General features: G+C 38.5%; 1 protein-coding gene across 12 annotated transcripts in view; it reads left to right on the top strand.

Annotated features, from left to right (window-relative positions):
- Positions 1–18,718, top strand: part of MYO3B (myosin IIIB) — a 440,217-nt gene that overhangs the window by 387,022 nt on the left and 34,477 nt on the right. For 9 of the 12 annotated variants that reach the window (XM_045196330.2, XM_045196338.2, XM_045196327.3 and 6 more), the window contains 3 exons: positions 5,908–6,014; positions 6,389–6,435; positions 7,218–9,072. In XM_045196330.2, the coding sequence (XP_045052265.2) occupies positions 5,908–6,014; positions 6,389–6,435; positions 7,218–7,356 (293 nt within the window). In that variant the 3' untranslated portion in view covers positions 7,357–9,072. Of the gene's footprint in view, positions 1–5,907; positions 6,015–6,388; positions 6,436–7,217; positions 9,073–18,718 lie in introns of those variants that run through there. The other 3 variants (XM_045196325.2, XM_045196326.2, XM_045196335.2) reach the window with 2 other exon arrangements.

Consider the following 18,718-nt stretch of genomic DNA (forward strand, 5'->3'; position numbering starts at 1 on the left):
GATGGAACAAATCTTAAGAAGAATGGTGAATAGTTACCATTCATTCATTCATTATTTGTTGAGTGTGTGCCAAACCCTGAACCATGAAACAGTTTCGAGGGAAATTATTACCACTTCCTTAACAATAACAAGAAAATTCCACATAGACAATTTATAACTCCACCATCTTCCATAGGCACTAATTTAAATCAGGGATGTTTTCTTCGTAGCAGTTTTACAGTTTTGAAGAAGATAGTTCATGACATAACTTGGCAACGGGGCAAATCTGAGCTTTCCTTTAATCTTAGAAAGGAAGATCTGAATTACATGCACCCCAAAGGAGAAATCTCTCTTTCTAGTTGTGTGTGTGTATTTCACAAAAACCCAGTGAATTCCTTAGTCCCTCCTGAAGTTAGCCATGGTAACATATGTAAGAAAACTTGTAAGAACATCTCAGTGAAAGAACAAGCATCAAAATCGAGGCCATGACCTAGACTTTGGGATTTACAATCAAAAGACCTGAGTTCTAGCCCTGCCTCTGAAGGGAGACTGGTAAGGGGCCCAAGCTCCCTGGGCCTCAGACCACTCAAATATAAAAACAAGGGGCCTTTGGGCAGTAGGACATTGAGAAACCTGAACTCTCAGTTGGATTTTGCCTCTAACTTGCTGTGTGATCTCTTAATCTCCCCATGCCTCATAATATCTCTTTGGGGGTATTTGTCTTGCCCAAAATGAGATAAAGTAAAGAATAAGATACTTTGCAAAACAAGATGTGCTACATAAAACGATGTGGTAAGGAGAAGAAGCACATAGCTGGAAAGACAGGTCATCCCATTGGATGCTATTTCATGTAAGTGTCCACTAGAGTAGCATGCAGCAGAATCAACCACCATTGATGAGAAAGATCATTCAGCCAACAGCTGGGTTACTGTCACCTCCAAGTGCCCTGAGAACTTTGGTCAGAGAAATGATCCATGCTCTTGAAACTCCCTCCAGATTTCTTCTATTTTCTGGCAGACTTATCTCCAGTTTGTCATAAGGTTCTGTGACAACTCAGAAGAGAAACATGCTCATGGTCCCTTTATGCACAGAGTTGACAGAGCTCTGTAAATTAATTGCGTAATTCTAAATCTATTTCAATGACCCACCTGGGGTACATCTCATAACTCCACTTGGGATTTGTCATCCGTAAATCTAGAACACTGAACACTCTGTTTGCTTCAAGGGGATGTTTTACTTGGCAAGGGACCCTGGGAATGCCTCACCCACAAATGGCAATCATATTAGCAGTCATACTGCTCAGAAAGCATCCGTGCCTGCACAGGCCTACAGGGAAGGCGCAAGGGACTGCGGCTCTCCCCATGTGCTCTCTCCCAGGAGCCCTGCTCACTGCCTGTCCACTTCTCAGGGGCCTAGAATTCATGCTGCCCCACCAGGCTGTGACAATTGAATTGTATGCCCCACCCTGCTCTCCCTTGTGGTGGTTCTTCCCTCGTTGCAATCCTGCTAGGTAGGAAAAGAACGGACACATCTGCAGTGGGTGATGAAAAGTGAAATGCTAAGCGTGAGGGGACAATGTTGAGAAGAGCGTTTGTAGCCAAAATAGCCATAACTCAACAGGGAAGTCATTTCCCTCTTTGTCTCTGAGACCTTAGGAGAGAACAAAAAGCCTCAGTCGTGACTTAAATTGTTCTTGAATTAGGGTTGCCAGATTTAAGGGGGAAAAAAGACACCAGCTAGATTTGAATTTCAGGTAAACAAGCAGTCACTTATTAATATAAGTATGTCCCAAATGTTACACAAGACATACTTACATTTGAAAAGCATTGGTTATCTGAAATTCAAATACAGGGTGCCCTGTATTTGATCTGGCAACTCAAGCTGGATAGACCTGCATGTTCAATAAAGAGTACTGAAATATTAAATTTCCAAACCAGTTGTTTGAAGTTATGTAATGAAGCCATCAGTTGAATTCAGCTATTTGTCTCTCATCAAGGGGTTGGTCAGTTGTGCAGCCACAAACTATAATGATTTGGGATTACAGAGAAAGGAATATGCATTTCCTGGGCTCCTGAAACTCCATCCAGATTTCTCCTAGTCTCTGGCAGACTTGTTTCCAGTTTATCATAAAGTTCTGTGACAACTCAGAAGAGAAACATGGTCAAGGTCTCAAGTATGAAGTCAAAAGGTGCAGGGATTCTTGTAAAGGGAATAGACCCATGAGAAATGCAAACTGACATTCAGGACACGGTGGTCTTTAAAGAAGCACTACAGGGAGGTGTCTCCCATGGTTAGAACTGGAGAGTTTGGCTTTGCTCACAAACACTCATGTGAGGTGGAAATCGGCCAGTTTCAGAATATGAACTTCATTGTCTTCAAAGTAAATAACTCATATTCTAATGTGTACCTTCAGACTTGGATTGCCCGGTTCATCTACAAAAACTGCTCAGGCGAGCTAGGTAACTGTCAGATAGCCATACTGTTTTGTAACTCATAAGCAAACTGGCTCAAAAGCCAACAGATGGTTGAGGCTTCCATTCTGACACTTACAGATTAGTCTTTCTTAGCTATTGTTTCATCTTTTGAAAGAAAAAAAATTTGTCCTACATGCCTCATTGATTTGTTTCATTTTTAAACTTTTATCACAAAAATCATAATAAATTTTTCAATGTGCATATATGTTTGGATTTAATCTATGTGCTATATGCTATTTGTGTTTTGCTCCTTTTTCTGGATTTTGAAATTTCATCTATTAACACCATACCCATAATTATCCTTATTGACGCCTCATGGTGTGTCATCATTTTTATATCTCAAAGTTAACTCTTCCCCAATTATTAAATACATATCGTGTTTGTAGCTTTTTTTCTACTACAAAAAGTGTTATAATATCCATCTTCATGCAGATCATCTCTTTTTATCTTTTGGCTTAACTCCTTGTTGGGACATGTTCAGCTTTTGTTTTATATCGTCAAGTCCGCTCCAGGAAAGGTGGAGCCTAAGGACTCAGCAGTGTACGAGGGGCCTCTCTCACACTGTCTTTTGACCTTTTGATTTACCCTAATTAATAGAAAGGCAGTAGTAAGTGTTTTAATTAAAGCTCTTTGTTAAAGTGGCTGAGCATTTTTTAATATTTCATTTCAATATATATGAATATTTCCGTCTTTCTCTCGATTCAGACTTTCCACCTTATGGATAGTAGGCTTTTGTGTGTGTGTGTGTCGTCATTTGTTTCTATCTTTCCGTTGCACTTCCTCTCATCTTAGTTTTGTCACTGTCCATCATATAGAATAATTTACTTGAATATAATTGAACCCATCCTTGTCACTCATATCTTCTCCCACAGTTAAAAAAATGGTCTATTTTCCTTCTAGGATTTTTATGGGAATGTTTTAAATGTTTAACTATATAACTCATCTGGAATTTATTGTGGCCTATGAGAATCAAGAGGTATATTAAGATAAGTAAAAGATTTAGAAATTTTTTACAAGGCAAATTTGAGTCCAGCAACACTAGCTTATGGCCTTAAGCAAGTCACTTAATGTCTCCAAACTGAGTGTCCTCTTCTGGACTGAAGGCAGGGCCCTTGTCTTATTTCCCTTTATCTTCCCCACAGTATCTGACTAAGTGCCTTGCATTCAGGATAAATATTACAAGGTCTGTATTGAAGTTATGTTTTTCACATGTTGCTATCAGATTGTTCCAGGAGCACTCACTGAATCATGATTCATTCCCCAATTATTTATTTGGTTGCTTATAATTGGTCATATATCAGTGACACTCAGACTTGTCCCAATGGCAAAGCACCCGGAAGTTGTAGCACTCTTCACAAAACATCATGAAACATGGAGATATTAAAGTTAAAATAATGAAAATTAAAATTTGGTGCTAAATCAGACACCAGCTAACGCTAGGTTCTAGTGCAGTATAGATACTGTATGATCAGATACCAAATATTTTTTTAATTTATGGGAGAAATTTTAAGATTCAGAAAATTCTAACCAATAATTTAATTTCTTCTAAGAATCAGGAAAAACACTCGCCCATGAAACATCAAGTTGTACAAGAGCAAAAGTTGAAAACGACATCTTATATTAAGCATTCCCAGTTGAGAATATAAATAAAAGCCTCTGATCAAGTGTAAACACTATATAAATATAAAGTCCAGCTAGAGTGGGCTGACCTCCAGCTGAACCCCCACACTATTTAAGATTAGTCTTTTGAGTTGCCAAGTTTGGAATTCCTGTAACATTAGAAAGTTTAAAGGAGATCTATGTCAGCTCTCCAGTGTGTGTTCACACCAGCAGCCTCAACTCTAGATGCTTCTGTTTATGAATCTATAAATCAGAGGAGATAACACCAAAGGGCCTCACAACCGCGTGTTCTACCGTATTAAATAATATGGATTTTGTAAAGCAAGCAGGAGGTAGGTGTGTTGGAACTATCAGAAAAAATAAAATAAAAACCATTTCAGTTCTGGATTCCTTGTACTCTGAGGACGATACGAGCACAAGAGGCTGGAGTCCTGTCCTCTGCACAGAGTTCCTGAAGATGTGGACGGGGTGGCCATTAAGGTTACTGCAGCCCTCTACAAGCAACAGCATTTTGCTGTGCTAATTAATAATTTTTCCCAGACCTTACTTTTACTTAGATCTTTGACTTTCAAAAAGAATATTTCTTGTTAAGAAAGACAATAATGCTGTAGGTTTTTTTTAATTGCTAGAATAGGAGGTAAAGGATCTAGGGTGGGGTCCCCACCCTGCCACTTGGGCTGGGATAAGTCACTCAACATTTATAGGCCTCAGTTTCCTTTTCTAAAAAAGAAAATGAGTATTTAGAATGGTTGCTCCCTAAAATCCGGTATCATTTGAATATAAATATGTTCCAATTCAAGAAAAATAAAAATGCAAAACTTCATACTTAGGAAACTAATAATTCACTATTTCAAATGGTCCCTGCTGAGTCATTCTTCACTTAGAAATTCCCCCCAGAATTTCCTGAAGTGGTAGGAATCTCTCGTGAGGTCAAACTGTGACTACAAATCTTCAACCCTTTTTTAGGAGTAATTAGTCTGTGATATACACTTTGTCCAGGAAAATGATATCTCTTCTCTAGATTCTGACACTCGTGAACAATATTCTACGCAGTCGTGTGTGCGTGTTGACAAGAAGTTAGAACTGCTGAGCCCTGATTCAGATAGAGTGCCAAAAAAGGCAGCCGATTCCACAAAAGTCATCTGCTTGGAAGGGAAATAAATCATGACTTCATTGGACACGTGGTTTCTTAACCTCCAGTGCACTCTTGATCCAGGATTCTGAAATCAGGACTAACGCAGAGGCTGCTCCGTGAAATCGAGCAATCACCTTTTCCCCTTCTCCTTTGCACTACCTCCAGAGACTGCATGGGTCAATGGCATTGTTCAAAGCATTTCAGTAAATACTAGCACAAGCCATTTTTCCTCCAGTATGTATCGCACCAAAAGGTTTGCTTCTCATCTACCCAAGAGTGTGTGCTCCAGATGTCTTTCAGCGCTTGCTGTAGGATGTGGTGCAAACCACCCCAGATCGCCTTCCTTGTCCTAGCTGAGTTGTCTCACTAAGAGGGAGCTTTCTATCCTACAAAGGCTGACCACCAACCTCTCCTTCACTAGTGTGGACACATCTACTTGCTTTCTGTCACTCTTGACTGCTGATTCAGATAAGAAGGATGAAGGCAAAATTACAGACAGTGGGTATTGTTTACCCTCAGCAATCCCTGTGTGTTTGTTTTCTTAGGGTGGTATTTCTTTTACTGATAGCAAAGCTCTAAAATGCTCATTAAAATGGGACACAGTTTCTACTAAATGCACATATGTGAAGAGCAATTTTTTAATTTAATTTTCTCAAAACTTTGGATGGTTTACAGTACGGTTTTGCTCTCTTGTTGCAGGTTCAGAAAACAGTCTTGCACAGAAGCAGCCAACACCCCGCCGAAGATGTCAGCAGCCCAAAATGCTGAGTAGCCCTGAGGACACCATGTACTATAACCAGTTAAATGTGAGTTCAAAGTGGCCATAAAGCTGTTTCACTGGCTTTGTTTCCAGTTAATAATTCTGTTATTAATACCTGTTCCAGCCCCTCCAGCCCCACCCCCACTCTCTCATGCTCTCCTCTCGAACATGTGCTTAGGCTCTTTATCTGTTGCTTTCATGTCAGGATGTCTGCCTTCACGGTGAATAATTGATGTGGTTTATCAAAGACGAGCAAGATGCATGCTTCATCAGGCTCACTTGAGCCCTTTGATCAAAAAAATTATGCTGTGACTTCTGATATTATCAGCATCTGCTTGCATTCAACACAAAATCACTTTGAATTAAAAATTAACGACTTGCTGCTTTGCTTTGACTGTGTGTTCTTGGCCCTCTCCACAGGGAACTCTAGAATATCAAGGGAGCAAGAGGAAGCCAAGAAAACTTGGGTAAATATCTGTCTTCTTACTTCTAAGCAACTGTAAACAGAAGGGGTCCTTTGTGATATTACAGAAAATGCAAAACTTTCCTGAGAGGCTTCTAAAAATATGCAATGGGGATAGCCCCACTATTATTGACATTGGAAACTACTTTTCACAGTAGCAAGAATATAAAACTTGAATCTATTCTGTCTGAAAAGGCTGGAATTGCCATCTAAAGGCAAATGTTATTTCTCATCATTTTCTCAGAGAACTGTACTTTCTTCCTAAGTAGAGGCATAGCAGGTTGTATAAAACTCTCTCACAAACAAGAACACTCCACACCGTGCAAATAGGACGCTTCCCCCACGTTACCCTACCCCTGGGCCTGAAAGGTACAGGAAAATTTCCTCCAGTGGTTAGACAGGACTCTGAAGAGTGAGCTCATTCAATTGTTAGCATCTCAAATGAGACTAGGAATGAGGCAGGTAATCGGTACTAGTTTAAGAACTGGAGAAGGTCAGGAAGGGAACTTTCTCATCTAGAGGGAAACAGACAGAAACAGAAAAGATAATTTACGTAAATCTAGTTGCAATATGATCACCATTTCCAGGCATCACTAAATCAGGCCATTATCAGTGCGCTACTCAGAGCGAAAAGGCTTTGTGTAGCAGACCCCAGCCCCCCTGTGCTGTCCTTCCCCCTTGGTGTTGGAGCCCATGCTGTTCCGAGTACTCAGACAACTTTAGCTGCCCCAGAGGTGACTGTGGCATTTGTTTTCCTTTTCTGTTGAAACTCTTTTTTTGTTGCAGCCAAGTCAAAGTGCTTGATGGTGAGGATGAATATTACAAGTCTCTGTCACCTGTGGACTCAATCCCAGAGGAAGATAACTCAGCCCTCCCTTTCTTTTTTCCCTCGTCCTCAAAAGGAGCATCTCCTGCTCAGCACTGAGCTGTACTTCCTGCCCCTCCAGTCTGTTGAGGGTAAGAACAATCACGGTAATTGACCGGCTGTCATGCAATAAGAAAGCACTGCAGTGGGGTCAGGATCTTTAGACACATGGCAGAGCCTTACCGAACACGTTTCAGATTCGTAACCATTTTCTCCTACTTCCCTTACCTTCCCCACATCTGCTCTGCAGCTTGAACTGAGTAATCCCTTCTTTTCTCAAACCATAAGTCTCTTGGGGACACTGAGCAACCTCCACTACAGCAATAACCATCATTCATGCCCCCATCTAAGAGGGTAACGATCTCACCATCAGCCAATTATGAACACTGACCATATTTCTTTTTCCCACCACATCAATCCATGCAGACTATGCCCCTGTGAAAAGCCAGGACTTCTCTTCCTCCTTGCCTCTCCATGGCATCCTCTTCCCCCTTGCTGGTCTTTCAACCCTGCCTGCCTCTACCCAGAGTCAGGGCTCCATTCCTGAGTGCCTCCATACTGGAAGAGGATAGAAGGTCTCCTAGGCCAGGATAATTTTCGTGGGTTTAGGGGGAGAGGCCCAAGTTTTCCAGATTCTTTTATAAGGGAAATGAACTCCTCTCTTGCTAATTATTATGCAGAGAAACACTTTGCCTCTTTACTCTACCTTGTCAAGACACCCTCAATGCCTTAGCAATAAAAGAAAGAAAATTTGGATCTGTCAGAGTCCATGTCACTTGCTGGTGTAACTTTCCACTCTCTGGTTGCCGGAGCCAGCAGGCTGTGAGTAGCTGCAGGGAAGTATCTTGTCTCCTCCATCTCTGTGTGCAGAGCCCAGCACAGAGCATGGCACCAAGTGGATGTGCAGTAAATGCCCACCTTTGGATGAATGGGGAGAGTTAGTTAGCATATCTGATAGGACTGTTACTTTCAATTATATGTTATACATGGTTAATCACTTTTATTGCACTGTAAGTTCTGACTTTTCATTCAAGTTTGAGCTAGTCTTATTGTAATGATGTTGTACTGTGTATTATAATACTCTATATGATTCAATTGAGCAACTATATGCAAAACAATATGTGAGATTTCTGTGTGATGTAAAAACCCTACAAGACCCTTTCTCCAGACCAGATGTTCTCAACATATTTTTTACTTCAAAATACTTGGCAGATAGTACACATGGGAGTACTCAGATTTTGAAGAAAATAAACTTGAGGAAATAGAAACGAAACTGTTTTCAGAATTTTAAAGAAGAGATTTCTAATATATATTTTACAAACATGAATAATGAAATGAGGCATTTAAAGATCTCAGAAATTACAGTTTTACAAGAAAAAGAAATAGAACCAATTATTCAATAGTCAAACTTTACTTTAAAAAAAAATGAGTTGAAAAAAAAGTTGATTTTTTTTTCCAGATCATACCCCCGAAGTAGTGTTTTTAAGGTATGTAAGTAGAGCAGAAGAAATACAAATGAACTTCATTTTACTGTTTAAAAATAATATGTAGAATATATAAATTTTTAACATTATTATTAATATAACTATTTTTGCAAATTTTACTTTTGTCATTGATTTGTCTACTCTTGATTTGATAATATTAGCTGCTTTTCAATCTATTGAATAGGAATGTTTGTAACTTCCCACTACTCTGTCTACAATGTAATTGTATACCTGCCTTGTTTCTAATTAAACATTTCCATAAATAAAGTTTAAAAGGAAATAGAAGTAATTACAAAATCATGATTCAGAAGCTCTGTAATAATTATTCATTGCCACAGCAATAACTCCTAACAGTACTTTAGAAATGGTGTTCACTATTAGCTACAGCATAGATAAGAAACACTGTAGATACTATTCTTGAGATAGTTATAGAGCCATAACTCAAAAAACAGTTCGTAAACAAGCTGGTGAGAATGATGCAACCTGGAATCTCATAAATGCCTTCTTAGATTTATCAAAATAATAGGCACATGGGAAAAACAAAACCAAAATCAAATAGTGCAGAGAGTTTACAGTGGAAAGCCGTCTTCTTCTCTATGCCCCTACCTTAGTCCCTACCCCCAGAAGCAAGCTTTTTAAAATTTTTTTTCTAATTCTAATTATTTTATGTCCTCCATCATGTCTCTGAATAATTTGCTTCTATGTTCTTGATTTATCATCTTAGACAATATCTACTCTCCCTCTCTATGAAAGATGTGCATTTATCTTAATTCTTCCCTCCTCTCTCTTAACTTCTTCCACTGCTTACAATTTTATGTTTAAATTTTTGTTGATTACATTTTAAACTTTAAATTATATAATTAAACCCCTATTTTTGTGCCATCAACTTCAGATAGTATCTCTATGAGGCTGCCTGACCTGAAAAAACCAATAGGCTGAAAGATAATGTCAGGACAAATAAAATAATGGACCCTGGACAGAACAGCAATAATGCTGAGAATTGAACAGTTTTTTAAAACTTCACTGCAAACCCTTGGTGTTCGTGTTCTGAGCTGCTGTTTCTTCTTCTGTTTTTATTCATGTGCACATACGCCTCCATCTACTTCTTTAACTTTATTGTAAAGTATAACACTTATATAAAAAGAACACAAAATAGAAGACTCAGCTCAGTAAGTTATGAAAGTGAATGTCTATGTGACCACTCCTGCAGTCAAGAGTAGAACATTGTCAGCACCCTGGAGGCCCCACCCGCCTCCCCACAGATAAGCGCCCTCATGACCTCCACGGCAAACACAGCCATGGTTAAATTTGCCTTTTATAGGTAGGTTTTGGGAACTTTGTATAAATGAGTCATGTAGTATGTAATTTTGGGGATCTTATCTTTTTTCTACTCAGTGTTATATTTGGGAATTCATCTGTGTTGTAGAATGTAATTATAGCTTATTTATTTTCATGACTTCGGGATATGAATATGCTGTAATTGATTTACCCATTCTACTTGTGATCTATAAATATGAATTGTTTGCAATGAGGGACTATTTTGAAAGTTGCTACTACCAACATTGTCATATATGTCTCAGTATTATTTGCATGCGTTTCTGTTGGCTATCTACCTAAGATTAGAATTGCAGGGTCCTAAGGTCCACATATCTTCACTCTAGTAGGTAATGCCACACTGTTTTCCTGAGGGTTGCACCAGTTTACAGTCAGGCCAGTGGTATAAGAAAGCTTTCCTTGTTCTGCATTCATACCAACTCTTGCTGTTATGTCTTCATTTGGGCAATCTGATGGGTATATAGCATAATCTCACTGTGATTATAGCTCACATATCGCCAATTAATAATGATATTGCACGCATTTTTATGTGTTTTTGTGGCCATTTTAGATGTCTTTTTTGTTACATGCCCATTCTTAATTAACCTCTTAATTAACTTTGTTTTTAAAGATTTTATTTATTTATTTTTAGAAAGAGGCTAAGGGAGAGAAAGAGTGGGAGAGAAACCTCAATGTGTGGTTGCATCTCGCACGCTCCCCTACTGGGGAGCTGGCCGGCAACCCAGGCACGTGCCCTGACTGGGATCAAACCCGCAGGCCTGCACTCAATCCACTGAGCTACACCAGCCAGGGCTTAATTAACTTTGTTTTTTAATTTGAAGAAATGTTAGTTGTATGTGTTACAAATATTTTCTCCACTAGGTGGCCTGTTCTTTCATTCTCTTAAAGTAACTTTTGATGAAAAAATGTTTGTAATTTTAAAATAGCACAATTTACCCATCTTTTCCTTTTTAATTTGTGCTTTTTTGTGGCTTGTTAAGAAGTCTTGGACTGCAAGGTCATAAAGATATTTCCCTTTAGTATCTTTTGGAAGCTTTATTGCTTTGCCTCTTACATTTAGATCTTTAAATCACACAGAACTGATTTTGCAAATGGTATGCAGTAATGGTCAATTTTTATATTTTCTATAATGGATATTCAGCTGTCTCAGCCCCATTTAATGAAAAGATGATCCTTTTCCTATTACTCTAAAATTCTACCATTTATAAATTAAGCATTCATGAGTCTGTTTCTAGATTCTCTATTTTCTTCCATTCATCTATTTGTTATCCCTTGTCTTAAATACCGTACCTTTATTATAGGCCTGGATATATGGCAGAGCAAGTCTTTCAACGTTGTTTTTCTTCTCCAAGAGATCCTTGATTAGACTGGACACTTTGCATACCATAGAAGCAAATAGTCAACTTTTAGGGGGAAAAAACTCTTGGGATTTCTTTGGAATAATCTTGAGTCTATAAGTCAATTTGGAAGGAATTATCATAGTTATGATATTGAAGTTTTTAGTTCATAAACATGGCATATCCTTCTATTTATTTAGTTGTTCCTCTTTTTTTAATCTTCACCGAAGGACATGCTTATTAATTTTTTTTTAAGAGAGGGGAAGGGAGGGAGAGAGAGGGAGAGAGAAACATCAATGTGAGAGAGAAACATTGATTGGTTGACTCTTGTATGGGCTCTGACCAGGGACCAAACCTGCAACCCAGGCATGTGCCCTGACTGGGAATCAAACCTGAGGCCTTTCTTGGAAAGAAAGTCCGTGGAATGATGCTCCAACCAGCTGAGCCACACTGACCAGGGCTATTCCTTTTCTCTGTCTTCCTTCTTTTCTCCTCCTCCTCCTCCTCCTTCTCCTCCTCTTCTTCTTCTTCTTCTTCTCTTTTCTTTTTTTTTAAAGATTTCATTTATTTTTAGAGAGAGAAGAAGGGAGGGAGAAAGAGAGGAAGGGAAACATCAAATGTGAGGAAACACTGATCAGCTGTTTCTCAAACGCCTCAACCTGGGACCTGCCTCACAACCCAGGTGTGTGTCCTGACCAGGATTCAAACTGGGGACATTTCGGCCTGCAGGACAATGCCCAACCCACTAAGCCATACCAGTCAGGGCCCTTCACTTCTTTTAAGAGTGATTTATAATATTATGTGAGAAATCTTATACATATTTTGTTGGGTTTATTCCTATAAAACCACATATAATTTGATGATATTTAAAGGATTTTAATTTTTTTGTTTTCTGTTTATTGCCTGCTACAGGGTAAATGTTTGTATTCCCCCCAAATTAATATGCACTTAGGAGGTGATTAGGTCATGTGGGTGGGGCCCTCATGAATGCAATTAGTGCCCTTTTATAAAAGAGACTCCAAAGAGCTTACTTGCCTCTTCCACCATGAAAGGACACAGTAAAAAGATGGCTCTCTGAACCAGGAAGCACACTCTCACCAGACATGGAATCTACCAGCACTTATTCTTGAAGTTCTATTGATTAAATCACCCAGTCTATGGTATCCTGTTATAGCAGCCTGAACAGACTAAGACATTGTCATTATGTGGAAATATAATTGATGTTTTGCATTTGAGATCCATCAACTGTGCTAAATTTACTTATTAATCCCCATAATGTATCTCTCAATATTTTTGGATTTTCTACATATACAATTATACCCTCTGCAAATAACTGCAGACTTTTTCTTTCTTTTTAACATTTCTATTTTGCTTTTTCTTGATGTAGTGCCTGTATCCATTAGTTATTGCACACCAAATCAACCACATATTTCTCACAAGTCTGATGGTTGGCTAAGTATTTCTGCTGATTTAAGTTAGTTTTGCCAGGGCTCACTTGTGCATTTGCAACTGGCTTCAGGTCAGCTAAGCAGCTTTGCTGATGTTGGCTAGGTTCCTCACATACCTAGGGTCACAGCAGGGACAGACAGCTGGACTAACTTACTTCTTTTTGACATAGGTCTTATCCTCCAATTTGCTATTATTCACAAATGACAATGACAGAGTTTCCAAAAAGTAGAGATTGGAGGGATCTCTTGAGGCTCAGCACTGGCATATTGTCAGTTCCACCACATTCTTTTAACCAAAGCAAAATATAAGGCCAGCCCAGATTCAAGAGGTAAGTAGATAGATTCATCTCTTGATGGGAGATACTGCAAGGACAATTATATTGCAAAGGAAATTGATACTGGGGAGGGAGACAGAGAATGGAATCATTTTTGTAATCAATCTGCTTCACTGACCTAAGATTTCCAGTAAATTTTGATTAGTAGAGTTAGTAGTGGGACTCTTGCCTTTTTTCCCCATCTTAGAAGGAAAACTTTTAGTAGTTTATTATTAATTATGATATTCACTATTTTCTTTCTATTCCTAAGAGGTCTTATTCCCTTATAAGTAGATGTTTGATTTTGTCAAACATATAGTTTTTATATATTTAAGTAATTTATTATTTGTTGTTGTTGTTGTTAATGTAATGAGTTACAGTGGTTTTCTAAAGTAAAACCAACCTGCATTCTTGCAGTACATACAGCTCTATCATGTTGTCTTCTCCTTTTACATATTGCAGCATTTGATTTGTTAATTTTTTTTAATTATGGGGGGGTGGATGAAAATGGAAGAGGGTATAGGGGGAATACATGGTAATGGAAAAAATACAATTGAAAAGTAACAGAAGACTTCCTGTCAAGATGGCAGTAGAGGTAAACATGGGTCGCCTCCTCACACAACCACATCAAATTACAACTAAATTATAGAACAACCATCACTCAGAACCATCAGGAATCAAGTTGAATGGAAGTCTGACAACTACGGAATTAAAGAAATCACATCTATCCAAACTGGTAGGAGGGGTGGAGACTCAAAACAGGAGGGTCTCACATCCACCTGTGGTGGATAAAAATTCAGGAGGAATATCTCAGGAGCCTAACATGGAGCCTAACATGGACATGAACAATGGTGTGGGGATTGCCTGAGGGAGTGCATGGGTTGCTGGATAGAGGAGGACAAAGGGGGAAAAATTGGGACAACTGTAATAGCATAATCAATAAAATATAATTTAAAATCTTTTTATATTTTATATTTAATATAGTTTATTGATTATGCTATTACAGTTGTCCCATTTTTTTCTCCCTTTTATTCCCCTCTGCCTTATACCCCACCCTCCCACTATCACTCCCCCACCTTCGTTCATATCCATGGGTTGTACATATAAGTACTTTGGCTTCTCCATTTCCCATGCTATTCTTAACCTCCCCCTGTCTATTTTGCATCTACCATTTATGCCTCTTATTCCCTGTACCTTTTCCCATATTCTCCCCCCTGCCCCTCCCCACAATAACCCTCCATGTGATCTCTATTTCTGTGATTCTGTTCCCATTCTAGTTGTTTGCTTAGTTTTTGTTTTAGGTTCGGTTGTTGATAGTTGTGAGTTTGTTGTCATTTTACTGTTTGTATTTTTGATCTTCTTCTTTTTCTTAGATAAGTCCCTTTAACATTTCATACAATAAGAACTTGGTGATGATGAACTCCTTTAACTCGACCTTATCTGGGAAGCACTTTATCTGCCCTTCCATTCTAAATGGTAGCTTTGCTGGATAAAGTAATCTTGGATGTAGGTCCTTGCCTTTCATGACTTGGAATACTTCTTTCCAGGCCCTTCTTGCCTGCAAGGTTTCTTTGGAGAAATCAGCTCATGGTCCTATGGGGACTCCTTTGTAGGTAACTGCCTTCTTTTCTCTTGCTGTTTTTAAGATTCTCTCCTTATTTTTCATCTTGGGTAATGTAATTATGATGTGCCTTGGTATGTGCTTCCTTGGTTCCTACTTTTGGGGGACTCTTTGAGCTTCCTGGACTTCCTGGAAGTCTATTTCCTTTTGCCAGATTGGGGAAGTTCTCCTGCATTATGTTTCCAAATTAGTTTTCAATTTCTTGTTCTTCCTCTTCTCCTTCTGGCACCCTTGTGATTTGGATGTTGGAACACTTAAAGTTGTTCCAGAGGTTCCTAAGCCTGTCCTCATGTTTTTTGAATTCTTGTTTCTTCATTCTGTTCTGGTTGAATGTTTATTTCTCCCTTTCTTGTCCAAACTGTTGATTCGAGTCCCAGTTTCCCTCCCTTCACTGTCGCTTCCCTGTACATTTTCCTTTATTTCCCTTTTTATAGCCTTCACTTTTTCCTCTATTTTGCGACCATACTCAACCATTCCTGTGAACGTCCTGATTACCAGTGTTTTGAACTCTGCATCTGATAGGTTGGCTATCTCTTCATTGCTTACTTGTATTTTTTCTGGAGCTTTGATTTGTTCTTTCATTAGGCCCAAAGTTCTTTGTCTCAACTCGTCTGTTACATACTGATGGGCAGAGCCTTTAGGTATTCACCAGGGCAGGGCAACCCATGTTGCTATGTTGTAGCACTGTATGTGCGGAGGGGTCCTAGAGGGAACGATACCACTTTCTCAGCTCTTGCAAGCTTTCAATCACTTCCTCCGCTATCCACAAGCAAATTGTGCCCTTCTGGTGCTGATTCCTTGGTGAATGGTTTTATGTACATTCTAGGACCCTGTGGGTCTCTCTAATGAACTCTCCTGTGAAGCTGGGAGTTTCTCCTGCTGCCTCAACCCCCACAGTTTTTTTCAGTCAGAGGTTTTGAGGCTTTATTTCCCAGCAGTGGAACCCTGGGTTGCGTGGTCGGTCTCGCTCCCCAGTTATTCCTCCCAGTTTACCCACACTCAAATGCGGGACTGCCTGCTCCACCAGCCCCCGCCTTGCTCTAGTCCTCTCCACCCCAGCTACCGGTCTCCATTCCTCCTACAGGTCTGGATGAATGTTTCTTCTTTAACTTCTTGCTTCTCAGACTTCCATACAGTTCGATTTTCTGGCAGTTCTGGTTATTTTTTGTTTTTATATTTGTTGTTATCCTTCTTTTGGTTGTACAAGGAGGCAAAGTGTATCTACTTATGCCTCTGTCTTGGCCAGAAGTCCCCCTAAAAATGATTATTAAACACAATTGTTGAAACTTGCTACAGAGAAAAAAAAATAACAAAAAATTATATCTGTGTTCATGATGAAATTATGAGAATTAAAAATTATGTGAATTTTTAATTCTTAATGTTTGATTTGTTTTTCTCTGGAAGAGTTTGTGTAAGAATGACATGAATTTTTCTTTTTCTTTTTTTTTAAGATTTTATTTATTTTTAGAGAGTGGGGTGGGAGAGAGAAAGAGAGGGAGAGAAACATCATTGTGTAAGAGATACATTATCAATTGGTAGCCTCTTGGGAGGGAAAGAGAGGGAGAAAAACATCGATGTATGAAAGATACAGTGATCAGTTGCCTCTCACATGCCCCCAACCGGGGACCTGGCCTGCAGCCCAGGCATGTGCCCTGACTGGGAATCAAATTGCCAACCCTTTGGTTCACAGGCTAGTGATCAATCCACTGAGCCACACCAGCTGGGGATAATTTCACTAAATATTTTGCTCTTATACTTATGTTCTTTCTTTGGTATACTTTGCTGTGGGGGGGTGGGTGTTTCCTAACTTCTTGGAAGTTTAAGCTCTCCTTTCTAATATTAATTCAAGCTATAATTTTCCCTCTAAATATAGAATGAGCAGCAACATACAATATTTTATTATAATTTAGTATAAAATGTTTTCAAATATCCATTATGATTACTTTTTACCTATGAGATTTTTAGAAGTTTATTTATTAATTTCTTAACATACAGGGATTTTTCTCTTATCCTTTTACTGTTGAGTTCTAGCTTAATTGTGTTTGGCCAGAGGACAAATTCAGTATGGATTCAAGACTTGGGTATTTGTTGAGACTTTATAACCCGGTATACGATTTTTTAAATAAAACTTTTGTAAATATTCCTTATACACTTAAAAACAGGTACATTTTGCATTCTTGTGTATATGCAGAGTAGGTCAAGTGTGGTAGTTTTTATCTTCCCCATACTTACTGATTTTTTGACTGCTTTTTCTATCAATTGTTAAGATAAGTATATTCAGTTTCCACGATGATTATGAATTTTCCCATTTCTCCCTTTAGTTTTGCATTTTTCTTTATATTCAAGGCTATATTATTAAGTACATACACACTTTTGTTATTCTCTTGTGGCTATCCAAGAAATTGTAATATGTACCCTTGTCTTATCATAATCTAATATTACTTGGTATTTATACCCTCTTCTCAGGAAATGCAGGAATTCAGGGACCTTGAAAATGTATCTATCTATCTATCTATCTATCTATCTATCTATCTAATGTATTCCTCCTTGATTATATTACCACTATTTTGTATATTTTCATTTCATATTTATTTTATATCCCACAAGACATTTATTATTGTGTTCATTGCCCTTCATTTCTTCCCACATCTTCTGACCTATTCTGGGATCTGTTTTCTTAGGCCTAAAGAGCACTCTCGTGTTTCCTTTAGTGTCAGTTTGCTGCTATAAGTTTTTGTTGAGCTGCAAATGTCTTTATTTCACATGGACTCTTGAAGGATATTTTTGATGAGTGTAGAATTCTTTATTGGGAGTTATTTCCTCTTAGAACTTTAAAGATAGCACTTTATAATCTTCTGGTTCTCATTGTATCTATTGAAAGGTCAGCTATGAGCCAAACTGTGGTGCCTTTGAAAGTAATCTGTCTTTTTCCTGACTGCTTTTAATGTTTACTCTTTCTTTGGTTTCTATGATATGTTTACTCCTTCTTTTGGTTTTGCTGTGATAATGGTTCTTATTTATGTTTTCTTACTCTCTAGATTATTATGTACTCCATGCTGGAAATTATATTTGCAAAATTGTTTGTAAAGATAATTTGAGGTCCAGAAGAATATTCTCTTCCTCCACAAAACAGTAATATTTACTGGGGGTGTGAATAAATTCGGACCACTTTAATCGAACTTTAGAGCATGGGATGGTTTGAAACGGACCCATGTGCCCTGTGGAAGCAGTCTACATCTGGTTCACTATCTCCTAGAGCAGAACGCTTTCCCACCCCAGATCAGAGTCTGTGTGCGTGTGTGTGTGCATGTGTGTGTGTGTGTGCTGAGGGATTGGGTGTTTAACACTCCGGCTTTTGTTCCCTTGGCTCCACATTGCTCAGCCTCTTCTTAGTTGTTGTCTTTTTCTTAGCTTCTTCGCTTCTTCTTAACTGTCCCTTCTGAAAGAAAAGTTGCCCAAATGCTGAGCTATATCCTCTTAGAATTCCTTTCTTCTCCGAGACTTCAGTTCAGTATTTCTTCACTCTCTTGCTAGCTTTTCAATGTCTTCAACTAGGTATATTTTAAATTTCATCCTAATTTACTATTTGACCTCAAGGAAAGGCAGTTTGGGTTACATGACCTTTATTACTGGAGCAGGTATCTTCTGTCCACTTCTCATTTTCCAAAAATATGTTGAAATCTCTTCCATTGATTATTCCCTCCCCCATTCTCATCATTATTTTGAGTTCCTTCTTTACTGCCATTTCTGTGAGGTCTCACTTAAAGGAGACACAAATGTGTGTATGCTACATCTGTCATGTTGCAATCCATCCTGCTTAAAATTATTTTAAAATAAATCATTTACAAGTATTAGTATTTGAACTATAATTTATTTATTTATT

This window comes from Desmodus rotundus, chromosome 2 (genome assembly GCF_022682495.2).
Source record: "Desmodus rotundus isolate HL8 chromosome 2, HLdesRot8A.1, whole genome shotgun sequence".
NCBI classification, from domain to species: Eukaryota; Metazoa; Chordata; class Mammalia; order Chiroptera; family Phyllostomidae; genus Desmodus; species Desmodus rotundus.